This window comes from Mytilus californianus, unplaced genomic scaffold (assembly GCF_021869535.1).
Source record: "Mytilus californianus isolate M0D057914Y unplaced genomic scaffold, xbMytCali1.0.p SCAF_3, whole genome shotgun sequence".
Lineage (NCBI taxonomy): Eukaryota > Metazoa > Mollusca > Bivalvia > Mytilida > Mytilidae > Mytilus > Mytilus californianus.
In genome coordinates, this window is record NW_026262679.1 from 92,342,153 (window position 1) to 92,362,826 (window position 20,674).

General features: G+C 31.3%; 1 protein-coding gene across 1 annotated transcript; it reads right to left on the minus strand.

Annotated features, from left to right (window-relative positions):
• Positions 1-320: 320 nt before the first annotated feature.
• On the minus strand, positions 321-20,673 carry LOC127735454 (protein FAM219A-like). The gene is made up of 5 exons (XM_052245622.1): positions 20,481-20,673; positions 12,760-12,835; positions 5,849-5,927; positions 4,457-4,537; positions 321-3,688 (listed from the first exon to the last, which is right to left on the minus strand). Exons 1-5 carry the CDS (start codon positions 20,553-20,555, stop codon positions 3,496-3,498), a joined length of 504 nt encoding a protein of 167 aa, XP_052101582.1. The 5' UTR covers positions 20,556-20,673; the 3' UTR covers positions 321-3,495.
• Between the last annotated feature and the right edge of the window lies 1 nt (position 20,674).

The following is a 20,674-nucleotide window of genomic DNA, read 5'->3' on the forward strand; positions in this document are numbered from 1 at the left end:
CTAGAAAAATGCTTGTTTTTGGCCCCTTTTTGGCCCTTAATTCCTAAACTGTTGGCCCCATAACCCTTAATCCATTCACTTAAACTAAAGTTATTGTCCGTAAACCAATGTGTCTTCGGACGACGACGAAGACGAGGACGACATCATACCATTATACGATCCCAAAAAAATTTTTGCGGTCGTATAACAAAAAGAAGCTTCCATTAGCCATTTAACTGATTTTATTACCCTATTCATAAAAAATTATCAAAAAAGTAATATCATTCATGAACTGATACATTTCTATTAAAAACCATGAAATAAAATAATGAACAAAAGTATGAACTTTTACAACTAAAATATATAATTGCACAAATGACCCTAAAAACCATTGCAAAAATTTATATATATTGCATGTTTTCATCTCTAATTTTAGTATATCATTGTCAAGGCTTACATATACAATGTCAATAATACATCATCTGTGGTAGACTCCGCATACAATCACAATCTTATAGTATTTTGTATGTTCCTTCTTAGCATTAATTACATTTGAGTCAACAATGTCTATATTTGTACTACTTAGTTTAAAATTGTATTGTATTAAATCCATCTATGAATATAGCTTTAATCTAAATACATGAAAAAGATTGTTCAAAATGTGAACATTATTTTACTCAGTGAACAAAGATAGATAACCTTCAATATTATAACATATCTATCCTTTATGTCTTGAAAGAATTTCTACTGTAACCTTAAATACCAAGATATGTAACAATTGGATTTTACCAATGCAGCTGATTAAAGATACAAGAGTATCATCATTGTATAAAATTATCGAGTGAACTGTATAGAAATAATTTTTGACATGAAATTTAATATCTACTTTTAAATCTTAATTCTAATTCTAATGGTCAAACTCAAATGCTGTAAATACTAGACATTGCTATATACACTTTTGATTTCTACTTGTAGCTACAGAAAGCACCTTTTAACATTGATTATTATTGGTTTTTTTTAACCTATTGACTGAAGAGAAGAGACATAACACCTGAATTGCTAATATAATTTTCATCAATACTTGTAAATCCATTCAAGACTCATATAACATACCAGACCATGTGACCACTTATTAAAAACAAATTGTAAATAAATGTGCAAAATTTATGTAACTTCAGTAAACTTTGGATTGCTTGAAAAAAACTTTTGAAAAAGCCTCAATTAAATTTAGTTAGTATATTTCAGTTAAATATCTATAAGAATGTAACAAACTTTTATTATTTAAGAGATATCAACCTTTTGATAAAACAAAATGTTCTGGATTTCACCATATGTATCATATTGTAGCCCTTGTAACAAGTCGTTATTCTCAACAACAAAAATTCTACTCATAAAAACATTGCCATAAGACCACAAAATATATAATCACCTGTATGTAACAGAACACTTAATTCTTTATATAATATCAACAAACAATATAACTTTAAACAAAATGAAACAGAATAATATAAATATAAATAATATATAAGAAAAAGAACTGTCTTAATATATATACTTCAGAAAGACTGGATTTCAGAAATGTATATAAAACTACATGTATATTTCTAGGATTTCTAATGATCAAATTGCCATTAAATATTTAACATTGTATCTTCATTATAAAACAAAACATGGACTATAAGGTTTTTTCACTTTGGAAAAAAAATAAAAAATTTGAAAACTTAGAAAAATTGTCCCTTGATTATCTTAAACATTCAGATGTTAACAAAAACTAGAAATGTAATTGAAATATAATAACTAAAATCTTTTCTTGTCACTATTTTCTTTATAAATAAGATTTGATAAGAATTTATCAAATATTTAAATGATACTTCATGTACAAAACAATGCTTTCTAAGACCAGTGTGCTGATAATGGGGACATTAAATATAACCTTCATACAGAATACCAAAAAATATCTATATCAGACTTTAATAATTTCATTATCATGTCTTAATCAAGATAAAAACTGGTTCCAATACTATTTAAAGGAATGTTTTCCATGTCAGTATTACTGTCAAAACATGATGTCAAGTTATAAGAGACATTATCTTAGTTGGAAGTCCGGATAGTCATTTTGTTTGTTAAAAAATGTGTAAGAAAACAAAACAAGAGTGAGAAATAAGTTTTTGTTTTGTAGTAATAATTGATGTAAAAATATATTATACAAGCATCATAACATGGGGGTTTTCATATTGTCAGAGGTATCGAGCCTCAACCCATCTCAGGCTAAGCCCAAGTCTTCCTTGATACTAGATTGTTTGGCTGATACCTTTGCTCATATGGATAATGATGTTATCTTCAAACTAGCTTAAGAATAAGAGTATAAGCTTTATAATGTTTTGTTACACTGAAAACTGTGAAACACTACGGATTTATTTTTTACATTTTTTAAATTTTCTATTATTTTTCTATCTTTGATGTATTAATGATCACTTCTATAAGCAACATTCTCTCAGGGCTGTTCCATAAAAACAGACGTGGGACAAAGGGAGGGGACATTTGGAAACCTCATCTATGGGTGGGTGGCAATAACCTTTTAGAAAGTGAAATTATAAAATTGCCTCTATACATAGCTACCAAGTGTTCAAGGGGACTTCCCTGGGTACCATGTATGTTTTTTAATGAAAAAGTACTAACAAAAACCTTCTAACTTTGCCATATTCCCACATACACATTCAGATCATCTAATACACATATACAAAAAATACACAATATTACAGATTTTCAACCATACAATAAAATCTTATAATTTTAGTCAATGAACAATAGTTTTAACATTGGTACTTTTTAGGGGGGACCTTAATAATATACAAATAAAATACAGCATCTAATGGAATGTAAGCAAAACATATATAAAATAAAATAAAAATATTGATTATGCGTGAAAAATATCAATAACAGAACAACTTTTCATCCTAAACATGCAAATTTGCAAATATAACAATGCAAAACTAAATGCTAGCAGAAACACCTCAAGGATGTTACATGAGCAAAAAAATAATGGAAGATCTTATATTATCACTCAGACAATTTATACTGAGTATTATAATGTATTATAACTGTGTGTAGAATTAAATCAAATGTAAGTAAGAGTGCGATATTATAAAGCATTGTACAAGTGCAGTATAACACTTAACTTTCCTTTAAAAAAACGTACTAATATAAAAAAAAAGATTTTTTAATGACAAAGTTTTAAATAAAGCTAGCTAATGCGTTAAAAACTCAATTCAAGCTGCAAGCAAAAAAAAAAAAATTGCTGGTCATTTTACAATGCTGTCAAATTTTTGTAAATATTATTTAACTACAATGTTCAGTTTTACATTACTGAAGATAAACTAAGTAAATTTTATGTTTTTGAAAGTGTTTAAATCTCCAATCTTTACATTCAGTCACTACAATAGACTGGAAATTCTACTGTTTACAGACAAATAACCTATAAGATTTTAATTTCATTCTATAACAAAAGCTGTAATATCATTGCATAACACATGATCCTTGGTAATTAGGACAACAAATACAACGTTCATTTAACGGTCGTGGGGGTATTAAATCAAGATCTTCATCATCAGGTTCCAGATCTAAATTGTAGCCATCTTTAATCAATTGTTGAGCTATTTCTTTAGTTGCAGCTTTGGAAAACATTGGAGATTCAAAATCATCATCTTCACTGAAAAACAAGCCAATATAAAATTTATCAAGGACCACAACTCCTGAACAGTAAAAGTGAAAATCATCAATATCAAACTTGACCTCCATATGTCAATAGTATCAACATATTAAAATTTGAAAAGTATTGAGTGAACAGTTTATAAGTTATTGCACGGAAACAATTGTCAGGCTGCCTGCCCATCCGCAGCCTGCACGCCATACTTCATTAAATTAATAACGTTTTTTTTTCCTTCAGAAAACCCAGTTAAAAATAATATCAACCAGTCAGAAAATGTATCAATCAGGTAAGAATTCGATAAACCAGTATATCTCCCCCTCCTTTGGAGCAAGCATGTTATTATTCTTTTGTAATACAAACGCATGTTATTAAATCAGTTTTGATAATGAGAGTACAGGGATCTCCATGGATGAAAATTAAACCATGGAGGAACTTTCACAAGGACATTCTTGGCTATATCATTTGGTTTGGCAATTTTTATTAGTGAAAACTGGAGTACCTGGAGAGAACCAATGACTTATGGTAGAAAAACTGACATTTCTAGTTAATTAAGATACAGTCGAAAGCACCTTGACTCAAGTAGAGTTTCAAACTCAAAACCTCAGTGTTTAAAAAGCTAAAGATCCCTGCAGATGAACAACTAAGACCACTGTACCACAAAAATGGACATGACCAAATTGTACATTTATTCAAAATCAGCATCCTTGGAATAAATTTAACCAAGCCATAAAACAAAATATATTTGAGTTATTGGTATATTAACCTTACCTATCATCTGACATGATTGCTACAAGAGGCTGATTGTCATGTTCATTGGCAAGTAAGTCTTGTTTACTGGGTACACTTAATCTGCAAAACATAAAAAAAAATAAGTTCTGCATACATAGCTTAAATTGTCAAGACAAGTACAATTCTTATATAATTTTTGAAGTCCATAGACTATAACTCCATCAAAAGTAAAAGCAACTAGAACAAAATGTACACAACTCATCAATGTACCCAAAAAATGGTAGATCTACACAAACAAAATCAGTTCAATACAAGTGTATAGAAGACTTGTAAATAAGTCTACACTTGTTTGAAAGAATGGAATGATAAAAGGATGGATTAAACAGGAGAACAAACAAAGGTAAAACTATTTTCCATACATACATGTATGTAGTGGTATGGGGATCAAAATTGAAGAGCATGCACAATGGACAAAATTGACATCCAGTGGCTCTTTTCACAAAAAATCTTAAGAGTAAAAATACTCGTAAGTCACACACATTTCAGTATAACTTATGATCAATTTTAATCGTAAGATTTTTTGTGAAAAAAGTCAATGAATTATTGGAAACAATTTACCAAAATATAACTGTTAAAATTTGTTATACATTTACACTATTATAATGTGTAAAGATTGATTACCAATATCTGATTAACTGATGCTGATAGAGGTAAAGATACAGTGACCCAAACAGTGTAAAGAGGAAATTGCTTTTATAAGCTGAACATAGTTAGCCAAATTTGGATAAAGACTATAAGCTACTATTTTTGTATTTTTTTCACCAGAAGCCCAGTGTCAAGTTTTTTTTATTAGTTCTGGTATTAATGTTTTTATGCATTATCATTTCATTATAATTTTGAATTAGGACTTATTGGTAAAATAATTTAATTGGCATCAATTTCACTTAATTCAATTAATGAACTGAATTATTTAATTTGTTCAAAAATTTAATTTGGCACTTATTTTCAATGTAATTTAGAATTTATTGTCCCCCTAAGTAAAAAAACAGATTAAAATTCTTAAGAGGGGCGTAAAGGGGGGTTATCTGCACGGAAGAACGCGAAATAACATTGCCTTTTCACGATGAACGAACAATTAAAAATGTCTTGCACGTTGATCTTTTTACAGATTTCACGAAACAGGTTGAATAACGAACCTTTTTCACTGTTGCACGTGAAATAAAAATGGCAAAACACGTTGCACGAAAATAACCTTTACCACCCTCTCTTAAAGATAAATAAATTTTTCACTGTAAATATAAATTTATAATATGCCTGTGCCAAATATAAGCCTACAAACTTTTATTTCTGAATATGATTATCAAAAATCTTGAATAGATGGTCCATTAATGTTAACCATAATGAAATTTAACTGTGTATGTTTGAGGGTACCTGTTTCTGGAAAGCAGATATTTTTTTGGCTGTTGATTCACAACTCTGTTTTTACTTGCTGCCTTTTCCTTATGTTTATCTGCAATGAAGCAAGTAAGAAATGTAAGGAGTTATCATAATATCTTACCTGCTACATATAACTTTCATCAACAGTTCTGGCAATATCAAAAATATCTACATTTTCTTTTATTAATTTAATACATAAGCAGAAACTCTCCAGACATTGACAGGCATTTCCTCATAACTTTTTTAAATTGTAGAAACAGAGAATTAAAACTCCTAAAACAATAGACCAATCCTTCTCCTATGGTGCAGTTCTGGTTGGCCTCTAAGTAAGCGACACAGTCTGTTTGACATAGTTGTCAAAAAAAATTTAACAAAAAAAACTTTTTTTATGATTTTACTGTTTGAATCATTTCCTTGTTCATTGACCCTGAACCATGTGGTAGATTAGCATCCCATTCTATTCCTTGTCATGTGTCAAAGATTGTGTAATATCTGTATGCTCAGTTAAATTTTATTGGCCAGTATTTGCACTAAAAAGCTATGGATTAGAGGCAGACTGTCTATGAATGGAATCTGGTATTCAAAGATAGATTACAATAGATGCACGAAGGAATTAACTGATGGACAAAAATAGCAAGTCAATAGTGAATAAAATTCATAAAATTTTGTTAAAAAGAGAGGGAAGACACCAAGGAAACATTCAAAAGAAAAACTGACAACACCATGGTAGACTGGTAAGTGGTAACAAATAGATTCTATATCAAAACTTCTAATACGTCACTTTTTTTGTGGGGTTCATGTTGCTCAATCTCTAGTTTTCTACGTAATGTTTTGTGGACTTGTTCCTCTTTTCTATTTTTGCCATGGAGTTGTCAGTTTTTCTTTGACTTATGAGTTTTGAATGTTTCCTTGGTGTCTTCCTTCTCTTCCCATCAAAATTTAACTGAGAGTACAGATATTACACAATCTTTGTCACATGACAAGGAAGAGAATGGGATGTTTATATGTATATGCAATAAATGTGTTAAACATTAATAAGGGCCACAATATTGTCTTAGGTAGCACTCCACAGTTAGGTGTGTAGTTTCGCATTTTGGCCCCTGTGGATTTTTCAAATATGAGAGCTAGTGTGCAATAAAATTCATTTTTGGATAGCTGAAAATTAAAATAGCCTTCATAGTGGGTTTATATGAACATCAAGATTATGTAATGTATGTAATATAGGCTGTTTTCTGTATGACAGTCCGTATTTGCATATCCATACCAAACATTGGTCAGGCAATTATTGTAATGTTTTTTTCCAACTTTTTGTCGCATGAACTTTGTGATTAAATTTTACGAAAAAATGAGGCGAAAGACACCCATTTTTTATTTGATCATTAGGTAGATTAATGTCAACAGTTTCTGAAAAGGTATCACTTAAAGGCATTGAAATTCTAGTTTGATCCAAATTTTGGGGGGATATCTGACATTTTCACCCCCTTTTTGCAATATTTTACGGTAAATAAATGCAGAATGTTGCCATGGATACACAAAAAAGGAATTATATTTCACCCTTTTAACTTTTGAAAATCAAATCTATGGAAGATACTGATTACATACATATGCACATGTATAACACAAACAGTTCGGTTAATGTATTAGAAAGCCAGGAATAGAAGATGATAAAACATTTTGTGGTTCAATTTTAATTTTATTTTCTAACTGTGGAGTGCTACCTTATGGCACATCAGAAAGCACAGAAATGCACTTTTTAAGATAAATTTTACCACAAATCTTTAGTCTTTTAGGTTCTTATTTTAGTTCTGAAGGGAAAAAATCTGCTAGGATTGCAATACATGTTAATTTTATTGTTTACTGTCCTTAGCAACCAAATATACACATTTTGACACTAAGACATGTTGCGGTCTTAAATTTGTCCTTTATTAGCTTCGCCCTTGTAACCAAAGACTGCGCTTTATATGATAGCCTCAGAATGTATCGCTTTATATTTTTGAATGCAAATAAGTCAAATAAACATTTTTAGCAGGATTTTATATTATAATTTGGCATTAATTAAATTTAATGATGCCAGTACTGTTAGAAATTTATACCCTGCTTGAGAGTTTCTAAACCAAGGTTTGGTATGCTATTTACAGCAAAATTGACCTATAAGTGCTTTCAAATACCTACAAATTGTACAATTTTTCCTCTTCTAAGGTAGTTTTATGATTTTAAACAGAAAAAAGGGAAAAGTTTTAGAAATTTACCCCAAAAATGAGACAGACATGAGGTTTTTCACTATGATCAAGCATTTTTTTTAAATCACTTTTTGTCGCGATTCGACATCAACTGCTAACCTTCATAAAATCTTTATTACTGAACCAATTTTAAAAACTAAGGTACCATTTTAATCGTTACAGCTAGTAGAACACAGAAAATATACTAAAAATTGAGGCAGGGGAAAAAAAAATTCATATTAATCAAAGGACCACATAAGGCAATCATACAGAAAAGTTAGGAACACACAAATTTTGACTTGAAGTGAAATCAGGAATCCTATAGTGAAAATATCACTCAATTCACCCATTCTACAGTGGAGAGCTCTGCATAACACATAAATGTGGATAGTGTCCACATGTGGACACAGATGATGCCCCCGCTTGCATATCATATAGTTATAAAGGGACATAACTGAAGAACGGTAAAAGTGATCGCTACCCAAATTTGAACTTGATCTGAGTTTTGTGGTAATAAGCATTGTGTGTAAGTCTCATAACATTTGGTTGAGGCAACTTAAGTAGAGAACAGAAACTAAAAATTCAGCAATTTTTCTATTTGTAAACACGCATAACTCTAGTACGGTTGTGTATAAATTCAACAATTTTAATGTTTATAAAGGGACATAACTCAAGAATGGTAAAAGTGTCGCCACCTAATTTCGTACATAATCTGTATTATGTAGTAATAAGCATTGTGTATAAGTTTCATAACATTTAGTTGAGGCAAACTAAAGTTAGAAAACGGAAACAAAAAATTTGTACTTGATCTTAGTTTTGTGGTAATGAATATTGTGTATAGGTTTCATAATATTTGCTTGGGGCAAACTTAAGTTACAGAATGGAAACTAAAAATTTTGCAATCTTTCGATTTATAAAGGGGCATAACTCAATAATGGTTAAAGAGACTCTACCCAAATTCAACTTGATCTGTGTTTTATCAGTGGAAGTCAAAATTAAACATTGCATTGTATAAAGCATTGATTGTAGTTGATTCAACTATTATCATGGACAAAGGAAGATAACTCCAATTTTAAAAATTACTTGATATTTAGAAGAAAATAAAAATTTTGCAATTTTTCCATAAAAATTTTGCAATTTTTCCATTTATAAAGGGGCATAACTCTTGAACAGTTAAAGTGACGCCACCAAAATTCAAACTTGATCTGTGTTTTGTGGTAATAAGCATTGTGTATAAGTTTCATAACATTTGGTTGAGGCAAACTCAAGTTAGAGAACTGAAACCAATTTTGGGACGTACGTACAGACGGACAAGGGTAAAACTTAATGCCCCCACCGCTACGGCGGGGGCATAAAAATATACATTCCACACTGTACATAATGGGATAAGGAATTTATATTCTGCATTTAAGACATAAATAAATGGAGAATGTGTCCCCATGGACACAGATGATGCCCCTGCTTGCATACAACATTATAAAGGGACATAACTCAAGAACAATAAAAGTGGCACTACCCAAATTTGTACTTGATCTGAGTTTTAAGGTAATAAGTATTGTGTATAGGTTTCATAATGTTTGGTTGGGGCAAACTTAAGTTACAGAACGGAAACTAAAAATTTTGCAATTTTTCAATTTATAAAGGGGCATAACTCGATAATGATTGAAGTGACGCTACCAAAATTCAACTCGATCTGTGTTTTGTGGTAAAAAGCATTGTGTATAAGTTTCATAACATTTGGTTGAGGCAACTTAAGTTAAAGAACGGAAACTAAAAATTTTGCATTCTTTTCCATTCATAAAGGGCCATAACTCGAGAACATACCTGCCAACTTTTGAAAATCCCCATGGGGGTTTTAGTGTGTGACAACAATTTCAAAGGTTACAATTCTTTGTGGCGTTTTTTGCGCGTGCTATTTTGTGCTCTAGAAAAAGTGCAATATCTTTTTTTTTATATGGTATACTGATGATGAGCTTATAAGGCTTTTTCTTCTTTTTATCTGCATGATTCTAGTAATTATATCAGTAGAAGAAATGAACATGTAGCTAGAATACATGTACCAGGATACATTTTCTTGTGAATGTGTAAGAATATTAAATGATTGTTGACTTTTCCCAATTTAAAATTATGCACAAAGAAGGACATTTATTCGGTCCTTGTGAAAAATAAAGCATAGTACATTGTACTTTCAATTATTTGGTAATTTAATCAGGTTGGAAACAACCCCTCAAATGAGGGGTAATCCTTCAATGTAATGACTATCCCTTTTATTAGGGCTATTTTTCAAATGATAAAAAATATTTTTTTGTAAAAACCATTTCTTAGTACAAAAGGGGTTAGGGCACATATTTATATTATTTGATGAAACTTTTCCCAAGGAACTATACATCTATCTGGTATTATATGGTCAAAACATGTCCAAAAATTTTGTAATATTCATGGACTATATCTTCATTATTTTTAAAGATAAGTGGATCCCTCTTTAAGTTGTTCCAAATATAATTAATTTTTCCCCCTTTTAACCCTCTTGCTGCCAGTAGTTTTTCAAAGTTGCATTTCTTGTGCCAGAAAATACGACAGCTCGACGTCTGTGACATCACATGCCAAACAATGACGTCACGTCCTAATGACCCTTACATTTGAGACCCATTGAAGAAAAATATTACACTGTTTAATCTTCAGCCTTTTATTTGAAACAGATACAGCAATTCTGAGAAGCTTGCATAAATTGAAATATGGACATATGTGTCCCTCCGGCACAGTTAAATAAAATGCTTTGCTGAGCGCAGCTGGATATGACCGCAGAGGTCCAACCCTGAACAGTTGGGGCAAAAATGGAAACAATATTCGCACTTGATACAGGTCTGAATTTGGATTGTAATTAAATATTTGACACATAATAGGTTTCTGACACCGAATAACTGTAGTCAAAGAACTTAAAATTGGTTATTTGATTTGAATTCATATTCAATTTTTTGCTTTTGTGCAATACACTATGCTGTTGCAAAATTGACCCCCCCCCAAAAAAAAAAAAATTGACCCCCCTTTTTTTTTGCTTTTGTGAAATACACTATGCTGTTGCGTATTGACACCCAGAGAGATCCATACACTTGAACACAAGTTATTGTCTTGAAACTAGAAAAATGCTTGTTTTTTGGCCCCTTTTTGGCCCCAAATTCCTAAACGTTAAGGGCAATTACCCCCAAACTCAAACCAAGCTTTCCCTTAGTGATATGGAACCTTGTAGTACAATTTCATAAAGATCCATACACTTACACACAAGTTATTGTCCTGAAACTAGAAAAATGCTTGTTTTTTGCCCCTTTTTGGTCCCTAATTCCTAAAAGGGTAATGTCAATAAACTACTATTTATTATGTTTATGGTAGTACTGCATCATTGAATTTTGTCAATCAGCCATGCTTTTCTTCTTTAGCTGTGTAAGAACCTTCTTGCAGATGAAGATTCACCTGCCATATTCACAATTTTACAATTCTGACAAACACAGAGGAATCCAAACAAGTTCAAACTTTAGCATGTCCAAATAATCATGAGAGAGAACGATTTTGATAGGCTTATTAACTTGATCATGAGAAACACAGACTTTGATTGGCTGATCAGGATTGTCATCCCTTGGGAACAGTTCAAAATCGGGAACAATCAATTTTTCGTGTAGATTTTCATAAAATCGTGTATTAAAGCTTTTTTCACGATCACGATCGTGCAATTGGGACAAGAGGTCAAAATCGTGTAGTACACGCCTAAATCGTGAAAGCTGGCAGGTATGCGAGAATGGTTGAAGAGACCCCACCAAAATTCAAACTTGATCTTTATTTTGTGGTAATAAGCATTGTGTATAAGTTTCATAACATTTGGTTGAGGCAAACTTAAGTTAGAGAACGGAAACTAAAAATTTTGCAATTTTTCCATTTATGAAGGGGCATAACTCTAGAACGGTTAGAGTGACGCTACCAAAATTCAATAATGTCTGTATTTTGTAGTAATGAGCATTGTGTATAAGTTTCATAACATTTGGTTGAGGCAAACTTAAGTTAGAGAACGGAAACTAAAAATGTTGCAATTTTTCCATTTATAAAGGGGCATAACTCTTAGAACGGTTAAAGTGACGCCACCAAAATTCAAACTTGATCTGTGTTTTGTGGTAATTAGCATTGTGTATAAGTTTCATAACATTTGGTTGAGGAAAACTCGTTAGAGAACGGAAACCAATTTTGGGATGAATGGACATACGTACGTATGGACGGACAAGGGTAAAACTTAATGCCCCCTCCTGTATGGCGGGGGCATAAAAATCTTATGTTTGTTTGTCTTCTCAGTGATGCTCAAGGCCAAACTATTTTAAATAAATGATTCAATGATGCTCTTTATATTTCTTTGAAAAGAAAATTATGTTTACGGGTAGTTAAAGAAAAAATATAAATGAGACTTTTCAACAAAAGTAACATGTTTAATAGTGTAAAAGAAAAATGTGTCATGAAAATGATGACTGCACAAGCGTGCCCCTTTCATTAGATTATGCACTCTGTTCTCAGATTCCAGCTCCTATAGAGCAAAACCTACATGTAAAGAACAAAAAAACACTGTCAATATCTGCACACAGATGACAAGGGTAACAGCATCATACCATTATACATTCATAAAAATTTTCAAATGTGTAAAACACTTACTTATTTTCTTCTGTAAATCAAGTGTTTTCTTCTGTGATGACTGGACTCCATTCTGTTGACAAACAGTATTTCTATTCTGCAAAAGAAAATACCTAATACATGTAAATGTATGTATATGCAGCTGTGTATATGTTTGTACTTGTGTTCTTATTTTTTGAGTAATAATGAAACAATAATAAAAGGATATGTGATGTATACATTCTAGGTCAATGAGATGATGGAGATAGCAACTAATAACAAAAAATCAAGACATTCTTTTGCAGTCAGTTTCAAAGTCACATTTCCAGTGTTCTCCCAATGAATTTTTCATAGCGATGTGGCAAGTAAGAAATAATAGAATGATTAACCTTTCACGTTGTGGTACCATCACTGTCCATGTAACATTTGTACTACCATGTTGGTTATATCAAAATGAAGTGAAATAAAATGCTCCGCAGGGCGCAGCTTGATACAACCGCAGAGGTCGAACCCTGAACAGTTGGGGCAAGTATGGACACAACATTCAAGCTTGATACAGCTCTGAATTTGGATTGTGATTAAATATTTGACACAGCATAGGTTTCTGACACAGAATGAATGTAGTCTAAGAACTTAAAGTTTTTAAATTGAACATTCACCTATTATGGTCCAATATCCAAAATCTAAATACATGGTTAGATTCAGCATCGCAAAGAACCCCAAGAATTCAATTTTTGATGAAATCAAACAAAGTTTAATTTTGGACCCTTTTGATCTCAATGTGGACAAAGTTGATAACGGGGCCCAAAAATCAAAAATCTAAATACATGGTTAGATTTAGCATATCAAAGAACCCCATATAATCAATTTTTGTTGAAATCAAACAAAGTTTAATTTTGGACCCCGATTTGGACCAACTTGAAAACTGGGCCCATAATCAAAAATCTAAATACATGTTTTGATTCAGCATATCAAAGAACCCTAAAAATTCAATTTTTGTTAAAATCAAACTAAGTTTAATTTTGGACCCTTTGGGCCTTTATGTAGACTAATTTGAATACGGAACCAAAAATTAAGAATCTAAATACACGGTTAGATTCGGCATATCAAAAAATTCGTAAGGGTTCCGCGGAACCCAGTGTCTCGCCTACTTTTTGCTGTTAATCACAGGCTCAGCAAAAATGAGGAAAAAAATAAATAAAAATATTCCTCTCTATACTATCTTTTGATTGTAAGTAGCTTCTGTCCAAGTTTGGTAAAAATCCAGGATGGTTTATGAATCTAATAAATGTTTTAAAAACTTAAACTGCAGACTGTATGTAATGTTAACTGGAAGAAAAACTAAGTCCATTTATAAGTAAAATACGGAAAAAATGGAACAAAATTTCCTTCTAGATACTAGCTTTTAATCATAAACAAGCTTCTGTCTAAGTTTGGTACAAATCCAAGATAGTTTAAGAAAGTTGTTAAAATTTTAAAAACTTTAACCAGAGTGAATGTAATGTTAACTGGCAGAAAAACTAAGTCCATTTATAAGTAAAATACGGAAAAAATGGAATTTTTTTTTTACAAAATTTACTTCTGGATACTAGCTTTTAATCATAAACAAACTTCTGTCCAAGTTTGGTACAAATCCAGGATAGTTTAAGAAAGTTGTTAAAATTTTAAAAACTTTAACCACAGAGTGAATGTAATGTTAACTGGCAGAAAAACTAAGCCCATTTATAAGTAAAATACGGAAAAAATGGGAATTTTTTTTTTACAAAATTTACTTCTGGATACTATCTTATGATCATAAACAAGCTTCTTCCAAGTTTGGTAGAAATCCAGGATAGTTTAAGAAAGTTATTAAAATTTCAAAAACTTTAACCACAGAGTGAATGTAATGTTTCCTGGCAGAAAAACTAAGTCCATTTATAAGTAAAATACGGAAAAAATGGAATTTTTTTTTTACAAAATTTACTTTTGAATATTATCTTATGATCATAAACAAGCTTCTGTCCAAGTTTGGTAGAAATCCAGGATAGTTTAAGAAAGTTATTAAAATTTCAAAAACTTTAACCACAGAGTGAATATTTGTGGACGCCGCCGACGACAACGATGACGCCGACGGAATGTAGGATCGCTATGTCTCGCTTTTTCGACAAAAGTCGAAGGCTCGACAAAAACCCCAATAATTCAATTTTTGATGAAATCAAACAAAGTTAAATTTTGGACCCTTTGGACCTCAATGTGGACCAATTTAAAAACGGGGCCCAAAATCCAAAAACTTAATACACGGTTAGATTCAGCATATTAAAGAACCCCAAGAATTCAAGAATAAAACCCCATTGAAATTGATCAAGAAATAAGCAATTTATACGAAGTATCTTCTTTTGCACAATACTGTGCAATTGAATATTTCTTGCTATTGCGCAATACTGTACAATTGACAATTTCTTGCTATTGCGCAATATTGTGCTATTGGATATTTCTTGCTATTGCGCAATACTGTGCAATTGAAGATTTCTTGCTATTGCGCAATACTGTGCAATTGAAGATTTCTTGCTATTGTGCAATACTGTGCAATTGAAAATTTCTTGCTATTGCACAATACTTATTATATAATAATTTACACATCCTGTTTGGTGTGTATCTCCTACCATATCATTATTCTTTGCTTTTAAATATAAATCAGAAATAACCAACCTAAATTGGAAAATTTTAAAAGAAAAAAAAAAATGAAAAAAAGATAAAAAAAGAAAAAAAAAAAATCCCCCCCCCCCCAAATTTTTTGAACCCCCTTATGATTCATCACCCCCAAACTCAATCCCAGCCTTCCCTTTGTGGTATGGTACCTTGCAGTACAATTTCAGAGAGATCCATACACTTGAACACAAGTTATTGTCTGGAAACTAGAAAAATGCTTATTTTTGGCCCCTTTTTGGCCCCCAATTCCTAAACGTTTCGGGCAATTCCCCCCAAACTCAATTCCAGCTTTCCCTTTGTGATATGGAACCTTGTAGTACAATTTCAGAAATATCCAAACACTTACACACAAGTTATTGTCATGAAACTAGAAAAATGCTTGTTTTTTGCCCCTTTTTTGGCCCCTAATTCCTAAAATTTAGAGGCAATTACCCCCAAAATCAATTACAGCCTTCCCTTTGTGATATGGAACCTTGTGGTACAATGTCAGAGAGATCTATACACTTATATTAATTACACACAAGTTATTGTCTGGAAGTTACAAAAATGCTTATTTTTGGCCCCTTTTTGGCCCCTAATTCCTTAACTGTTGGTACCATAACCCCCAAAATCAATCCCAACCTTCCTTTCGTGGTATTGAACCTTATGGTAAAATTTCATGGAGATCCATTCACTTAAACTAAAGTTAGAGTGCGAAAACCAATGTGTCTTCGGACGACGACGACGACGCCAACGTCATACCAATATACGACCAAAAAATTTTTAATTTTTGCGGTCGTATAATAATCAGTCTTCATATACAACTGCATTAACAGAATCAGAAATGAGTTATTTTTCTTTATTTTTTAGTATCAAAATATAAATCTGTTGTTTATTGAAAAACAATGTGGGCCTCTTGAAATTTCCTCCCAAACACATATATTTTTGAAATTAGAAAGTCAGTATTTCCAGTTTTTTTAATCATTATTTAACAATACATGTAATTGGACAATGTTTTGTAGATGTATAATTTATCATTGGTACATATAAATCCGAAAGGTGTTGAAACATGTTAAATTATCTTACAATGTTTGACCTTCATTAAAATTTTGAAAAGGTGATTGGTTTCCTTCAAGTACATATTTATTCAGTTTTAGTACAATTATTTCTGAAACACACTTTGAATTTGAAATAGAAGATATTTATCTTAATATCATGATTAACACTGAAAACATAAGAAGGCAACAGATTTTATAATCATGTACAAGAACAATAACTGTAATCATTCGGCCATTTGTCCATAGCACTGTATGTATGTCAAACTGGTTATTTTTAAATTATGTTTTGTAAAAGTCACTACACTGTACAAAAAAAAAACAGATGGCCTTGGTCAAGATTCAAAATTATTTTAGAAATTTAATAGTGAAAAAGAATTAATAATACGTGTACTGTTTAAATAGCTATTTACAATGCAAGAATTATTGACAAAACTTATACTTTGGCCATTCTAAGTAAAGTGATTGCAATCATATATTTTCATGTTGTAAATATTTTTATTACTGAGTTACCTACCTTTCACAGATGCAGACTTTATATGATCACATTTCTTTTAGTTAAATAACATTCCTTTTCATAAACTTCTTTCAAAATACTAATTTAATGTAAATTTATCTAATACGCATTATGAGAAAATGTGGCCCAATCAAATATGGCCAAACAGGTATAAGGCCGAAATGTCTCAAAGCTACTTACAGACTTTGTCCTCTTACACAGGTGGACACCTGCCTCATATTAATTAAAATTATTGTTATACTTCAAGGAAATTAAACCATTAATAAAATGATCACAAATAAAAGAAGTGTTCCGATGTCTCCCATATTCATGATATTGCACATAATTTATCTATCCAAGGGAAATAACCAAATAAAAATAATTTTTAGATCTTTAAAATATTTTTATAAATATCTTGCAAGAACTGTAGGCAAGATCACTGACATGAACAATGCTATTTTCATATAATTTTCATTTCCAAGAGGCATAATACTATTTTTACAGGAGTTATGGGGCGCATAACTCCTGAAAAATAGTTGGTCTGCAATCTTCCAAGACCTTGCTGATATATGCCTTTGATAGAAATTTCATAAAAACTTGAATGGAAATGTAGGTGTGAGAGTGCTTACAATACAATGTTCAATATAAACAATATTTCAAAGAGACATAACTCATGTAAAAACAATTGATCAGCACTGATTTTCGAACTCGCTCCAGACATTGCTGACATAAACTTTTGATAAAAATTTTATAATAACCCTACATGAAATGTATGAGTGCTTACAATGCAATTTTCTATATAATTAATAATCCCAAGGGCAAAACTCTTTTAAAAATAGTTGATCGGTACTGATTTTCAAACTCATCCGACACATTTCTGATATAAATTTCATATATATCTGGCAATAATTGTACACTTAAGATCACTTACATTTGTACAATGCAATTATTTTTCTTTAAAATTTACATTTCTAAGAGACATAACACTCATGTAAAAATAATTGATCAGCACTGATTTTCAAAACTGTCCCCAATAATGCTGATACATGTATAAACCTTTGATTTAAATTTCATAATAATCCTTAAAACAAATGTAGGCCTGAGAACACTAAGTATAAAATTACAATGCAATTTTCCATGTACTTTATATTTCCAAGGGCATAACTCCTTTAAACATACTTATGGCACTTATGTTTCCAAGATTTTTTTGATTTTTTGGTGTTTTAACGCCACTTTTAAGCACCGCTTTTGGGTTATTTCGTGACGGCCAGTTTTTATTGGTGGAGGAAGCAGGAGTGCCCAGAGAAAACCACCAATCTTTGATAGGAAAACTGACAATCCTAGTCAATTAAGATTGGAGTCGAGTGCACCTGCACGAGCGGGGTTAGTACTCACAACCTCAGTGTTGACTGGCTAGTGATTACAGTAAGAACTACTTAGACCACTCGCCACCGAGGTCCCTATGTTTCCAAGACATTGCTGATAATTATTATACCTCAGATATAAATTTCATAAAAATCTGGCAAGAATTGTATAAGTGAGAGCGCTTACAACACCAAATGGAAAGGCAGACGGACGCCTGGTATTTCTATGTCCCCCACACCCCAGGGGACAAAAAAAATAATTTCTTTTCCAGTGTGAAAATGTGCAAAAGAAAAACATGAAAAATAACTGCTTTGGATATGTATGCATGTAGTAAAATTAATAATTTTCCAGCAGGAAACTGGAAGTAGGCAAAATAACTGTTTGAGAATTAGCATATACAATCCAGCAAAAATTACTTATTTGATATTGGGCACAGCCACTTTTGCATTTCAAAGAAATAACTAGTTGTCATCTGGTGAAAATGGTGGTGACTATATGATTTAGTTGCCATTCTGTTAAGAATTAGAAAATATTTTACAACAAAAAGACTCTCAAAACACAAAACAATATGAAACAAAATTAGAATTACATTTTGTCCCACATTCAGTTCAGTATAAAAATATAATTATGGCCTTCATGAAAAGTTAATAACAAAATTATTAAAACAGCTATTGAAAATCTTGATTTGATAATATTGGATTTATTCTTTATGAAGGCCATTATTGTCATGATTATATATAATACGAGGCACAGGTGCTACCAGATGAGCTCCCATGTGTTATATTGGTCAATTTTTTTTTAGTTTTATACATTTTGTACATGTACAATGTACATCCCATCATCCTCTGCTGCTTTTTGGTGTAATCAGAAACAAATTTGGGAGAAATCATATGCTCCTTTATGAATTATAACTCAAATGTTTTAGTTTATGCAAAAATCCTGAAAAGATGAAAATGTGAAAGAAATTTTCTGCCATTTTAAAGGGGCACTAGCTATAGCTACAAGATATAACAAATTTATAAAATATGATTTTTTTTGTTCAATCATTAATGAAAGTGGAATAGTGAAATAATAATTCGCTTTTAGCAGCCAGTATTGTCTAATTTTGTCAAAATAAGCAAATAAATATTGATGATGAATTATTCACTTGCAAGTGAATAATTCAACCTCATTGAATCCGTATTCATGTGAACTTCAATTTAACCCCTTAGATAGAGTTGGAAAACGCATGAATTGTGTGCATGTTTGATTATTTAAAGGAAAAGAATGTCAACATTGAAAGTAAACAAAGGTCAAATCCATTTAAGTGACTGATTCGATCCTCAAAAAAATCATTCTTATACATGTAAAAATGATGATTAACATATATTTTTAATCTATAAATGAAATTAAATAGACCTAGAAGAATTCAATTGCACAAGTTGTGCTATCTATTTATATCTTTATTTATGTTTATATCCCTTATATGGGCATCGGTGGTTTTCGGGAGGTCAACTAGACAGTTAATTAGACTAAAATACACACAAAACGAAGCTACATATTATCGACCCTATGCCCTGTAAATTGTTTATTTTAGATTTTTTATAATTTGGATAAATGTTTAGTGTACATTGTTATATAACAAATATTAGAATTTGAGTGCATGGTGGTATAGAAGGTTTGACAGATGTTGACCCTTCTACTGATTTAGCTCCGTTTATGATAAGTAACAGCGTAATACTGATGACATATTGGTAATAAGGTATATATAATTATATATACATGTATATGACAGAGTAAAAGGGTAACAAAATTTATTAGCCACAAGCCAGCATTGAATAGCATTGATCTCGATATGTTACAGTGACATATCCTTTGGCTATTTTCCCAACAGTCATGTACCACATTTAATCCCTAAAGGAGTTAGTATCATATAATCCCCCAATCCTTACAATGGCATTGTTGGCAAATTTATTGAGATAAATGGTGTTTAAGAGGTCTTTGTTGTTCACATGTAGCAACTGAACCGTTAAACCAAGGAAAAACAACTAAAAAGAATGAAATGCTCACAGGCACTTGTTTCTATCCATGGCAGGGTCGAAGTTACAGTACTGTTACTAGTCTGTAAATAGTAAATTGTATACAGACAAAGTTACATGTATGAAAGTTTTTTGAGGCGACATATGTTTGAAAATACAAACTGCTGGGGAATCCGTGGTTAATGCTTGAGTTGATTTTTGGTCACTGTCAAATCCGCTATCTTCCATACCGTCCATTTCTAAATTTTAACCATCTGTTTTGGGATAAAAGCTCATTTTGTTGATGAACGTCGGAAAATGTCAGAAGTGTTGATATTTTTTTTCTTCTTAGCCGAACCGGATGTCTCAAACTTAAC